We start from the raw sequence: 4,551 nt of genomic DNA, 5'->3' as shown, positions 1-4,551 counted from the left end.
GAGGTGGAGGAGGATGCTCCAGGCGAGAAGGGGGAGTCATGTGGCACATGCTCTCGGGGGTCATGGTCCGGAGGAGGTGAGGATCTTGAAAGAGAGAAAGAGTAGTAGTTGTTAGACCTTCAGGACTGTGTGTCTTAAGCCTGTGACCAGCACGGACCCTCTTCTGATCCATCCTGGCCATGGCTTTCTTCATGAACCCATAGAGTTGTAGAATGGTTTGGGTTGGAAGGGACCTTCAAGATCATCCAGTCCCACCCCCTGCCCTGGGCAGGGACACCTCCCACCACACCAGGTTGCTCCAAGCCCCCTCCAACCTGCCCTTGAACCCCTCCAGGGATGGGGCAGCCACAGCTTCTCTGGGCAACCTGGGCCAGGCTCTCACCACCTTCACAGCAGAGAAGTTCTTCCCCAGATCTCATCTCAATCTCCCCTCTTTCAGTGTCAAACCCTTCCCCCTCCTCCTACCGGCTCCCCTCATCAAAAGTCCCTCCCCAGCTTTCCTGGAAATGGAAAGCTGAAGAGAAAGCACCTGAACTTCACCAAATTTCACTGATTTTGGGAATGGCCCAAGAAAAGTGCCTGACAATGTGCAAAGAAGACCCTCTCGATGATGCCAGAGTTCCTCGTAGCTGTGGGCCACAACACCCTGCCAAGAAACCAGACTGCCAGAGCCTTGAGAAGCCAAGGGTGGTATTGATCCCACGGGGCATGGGGTCCCAGCTTGGTGCGTTGCCTGGTCTCCTCTATTAGTCCCAGCAGAGAGATGGCCCCAGGACAGCCAGCTTGGGCCGGAGGCACCAAAGATGTCTCCTCGCTGTGTTGGGCTACCACCATGCAAAGACATTTGCTGTGCTCTTCTCCATCCTGAGCAGAGAAAAGCATGGGAACGACTAGAGAAAAGCAGAGACAACTGAATGACCTGAACACCTCCAGCTCACCAGCATCACCCCTGAGACTTTCCATGGGGGCACTTGCTTGGTTGTTGGGTTTTTATTTCAATTTAAACCAGAAGGAGACTTTGATCTCTAAATTTAAATAAACAAAAAGGGACATTCAAATGCGATCCTGACTTTCTCCTCCCCAATTTGGAACTGGATACTAAAGCCACGCCACAATGAGGGGCGATTTGACTACACCACCACGAAAAGAAATGCTTGTGTGGAGGGGGATGCAAATCTACCTCCCTTTCTGCAGCTGCTGAGGCTTCCAGGTGGCCAGAACTCAATAAAGAGGGCTTCTGGGTGCTCTAACTAGAACCAAAACTGTTGGACTCCATGATCTAAAGGTCCCTTCCAATTTAGACAATTCTATGACTCTGTGGAAACATTTCTGGAGGCGAAGAGCAAAAAAGTAAAGTGTGTGAAGGAAAGCAAGATGGTTGAACCTCACCCAACGCCCCTGGAGAATGACTAGAAATGAGCGATTTGACCAAAGGAAATAATAAAAATAATTTTACTAAGGAAAAAAACACATGTTGGTGAGAAAACTGGAAGGGTTGGTCACACTGGTGACCACAGCGGTGAGGTTTTCACACCACGCTCACCAGAACTCAGCCACCAGGAGAGGATTAAGTGCCTTCTCAAAACTTTATGAGAATAGTCAGCGTCGGCACCATTTTAGCAGCTTATTTTTAACATTTTAATGCACTCTAAGAAAGAGCAAGCAAGTGGAAGGCAAAGATCTGAGTCTGGTGAATGGCAACCGTCTCTTACTCCAGCTTCTCTATTCTCCCTGCAGAAGCTGTCAAGCAGAGAAAGAAGCTGTAAAGAGAAGCAGTTTTTCACCTGGAACATGCTTCTTTAGCCAAATCCAACCCTTCCACAGCTACATCCTGCAAGTGAAGAAATGCAGGGGGGGAAAAAAAAAATACTTTGACCAAAGGAAATAATACAAATAATTTTACTAAGGAAAAAAACACATGTGTTGGTGAGAAAACTGGAAGGGCTGGTCACACTGGTGACCACAGCGGTGAGGTTTTTCACACCACGCTCACCAGAACTCAGCCACCAGGAGAGGATTAAGTGCCTTCTCAAAACTATGAGAATAGTCAGCGTTGGCACCATTTTAGCAGCTTATTTTTAACATTTTAATGCACTCTAAGAAAGAGCAAGCAAGTGGAAGGCAAAGATCTGAGTCTGGTGAATGGCAACCGTCTCTTACTCCAGCTTCTCTATTCTCCCTGCAGAAGCTGTCAAGCGGAGAAAGAAACTGTAAAGAGAAGCAGTTTTTCACCTGGAACATGCTTCTTTAGCAAAATCCAACCCTTCCACAGCTACATCCTGCAAGTGAAGAAACGTAGGGGGAAAAAAAATAATGGAAAACTGAAAGAATGGTCACCCACTTCAGCCCATGAGAAAGGAGCTGGCAGAGTGTGAGCAAGAAATCACGTGCCCAGAAAGATCTCAGTACTCCAGATTTTACAGGCGAGAGAACCTTCTCAGAACAGCAGAGGCTGAAGAGAAAATGTCACGCTGAAGATAAAATAGGACCTGAAAGAATTTAGGAATTCTCCTGTGAAAAATCTCCCGGGAAAATGTGAGTGAACGACCTGGATGAACAGGAATTTGAGGCCTTCACAGGCAGCCCCTGAAGAAGTGGGTAATGAAGCCTCCTGGGGAAATTCAACATTTCTCTTGCCTGGAAGTCCTTCCCTCCCATCCCAGCATTAAACCAGAAGGTCTCAACAGTCCTCCAAAAAGCCTGTGTTTGCTCAGGAGAGTGACATCATGGGCCTTTAAACACTGGTGGAAAGATCAGGTAAACTCATGTCCCCTCCTGAGACCTCCCCAGGATCCCGGGCACCAAACCTGTGCCGACAAAGCACCCTCAGGCAGGTTTGATCAAGACCTGGGATGGAGCCAGGTGCTGATGCCCAGCTGAAGCCCATCATCCAAGAGAAACTGGAACTGGAGGTCACCAAAGGTGCAGCTGAGCCACTGCACTGAAGAGAAGCTCTTTGCTGGGATTCCCTGCCCATGAGAAACGCACAGTCTGGTCCCCAGCCCCACCAAACCAACCTCCTCCCACCTTTTCTTCAAGAGGACCAAAGCTCATCTGTTCTCACAGCCTCTGCCTCATGGTTGGAGGTATGTTTGCATCAACCTGCACATTCAAGTGTCCCCCCAGGGTGCCAAGGTCCCTGCAGAAAGGAAGGACTAACTCCTGGAGCCACTTGGCCATGGGGTAGAAGAAAACCAAGGGGTGGGAAGCGGACAGTGACTTTGGAGGTGTTTTAAGCACATGACAAAGCTTCTTCGCACCCTGACATCCCATTAAACCAAGCACCAGCAAACTGCAGGAGGGAGAAAACACACGCAGGGACTGGCCAAGCCTGTCACAGGCTATGGGGACATGGAGGGGGACAGCGGAGAAGGTATCTGCTGGGACTGGGCCAGGCTGCTCCCCTAAGCTGGTGCCACCAGTCAGCCCTGAGCAACGCTGGGCTGGATGGACTTTGGTCTCAGACCAACCGGCCAGTGGTTGACTAATGAGGCCGAAGCACTTGACCAGGAGTCAGAAAACTCCTCCCGTTGCAAGGTCTGGAAAAGTGAAACGTATTTATGCCGAACCCTCCTACTGAAGGCTGCTGGGGCAGGGCTGCTGCCACCCATTCTTCTCCCTTCCAAGGCTTTCTCCTACCCACCAAGATCCTTCAGTGCCCTTTTCCAGCCCAAATCGAACTGGAATCCTCTGCCCATGCTCCCGGCCAGACCAGTCTGCCTTCCGGAGCTGTCTCAGGGACAGCCCAAACTCCAGGGAGGAGGGAAGGTCTCAATCCTCAAGAGTTTGGAGATGAGGACCACAGAACAGCCTTGCAATGGCCAGGGCTGATGGGTGACATCCCTGGGACAGAGTGTCTCCCTGTTTTTCAGCTGGGTAGTGATGGTACTGGGCATGACAGCCCCCTTTACTCGCCTCTGCTCCTGCCATCCCGAGGAGGACTCAGCTTCCAGCCCCGTAACTGGGAGCAAAGACTTGCCGGGCTCAACAACGCAACTGGCCGAGGAGCTCAGCCCAGCTGGTGGATGCAGCTCCCCAAAAGCCTCAAAACAACCCTCAGAGAGCAAGAAAAGCATCTTTACAACACCTGAAGTGACCATCCTGCCCCTGCAGCACAGCCAACCTTGGCACTGGTGGCTCTGGGACAAGCTGGGAGACCTTGTGCAGCTTTTAAGGGACAACCCATGGATGGAGTGTCCGAGAAACATGCCCTGGCAGCAGATACTGCATCTTCACCGTGTGATCTTTCCATCCACCGTGGTGTGGAACCAGGGTGGGGACCTGGGCTGATGCTCTGGTGCTCCCAGCTCCAGGAAAAAAACAGGTCCCGGGATCTGGTCCTTCCCTGGTGAGGAAGGAGCTGCTTTGCGGGTGCTCTCCAGGAGCCTCTTCTCCTCCAGCAGCACCTCAAAGCAGAGCTCTCCCCGCGGTGAGCAACCCGGCCTCTTTGTTATATTTAAGGAAGGGCCAGGAGGAATTCCAGGGATTTTTTTTAGCAAGATAAACAGAACTCTTGACCTCTTCCATCAGAAAAAAAAAAAAAAAAAAAAA

At 50.9% G+C, this 4,551-nt stretch overlaps 1 protein-coding gene across 1 annotated transcript in view; it reads right to left on the bottom strand.

Annotated features, from left to right (window-relative positions):
* Nucleotides 1-4,551, bottom strand: part of MYRF (myelin regulatory factor) — a 57,727-nt gene that overhangs the window by 46,697 nt on the left and 6,479 nt on the right. The window contains 1 exon segment of the mRNA XM_014948765.1: nucleotides 7-84. Within this exon segment, the coding sequence (XP_014804251.1) occupies nucleotides 7-84 (78 nt within the window).

The sequence above is a fragment of the Calidris pugnax genome, unplaced genomic scaffold (assembly GCF_001431845.1).
Source record: "Calidris pugnax isolate Ruff unplaced genomic scaffold, ASM143184v1 scaffold107, whole genome shotgun sequence".
Taxonomy (NCBI): domain Eukaryota; kingdom Metazoa; phylum Chordata; class Aves; order Charadriiformes; family Scolopacidae; genus Calidris; species Calidris pugnax.
This window is presented reverse-complemented; position numbering and strand designations above follow the sequence as displayed.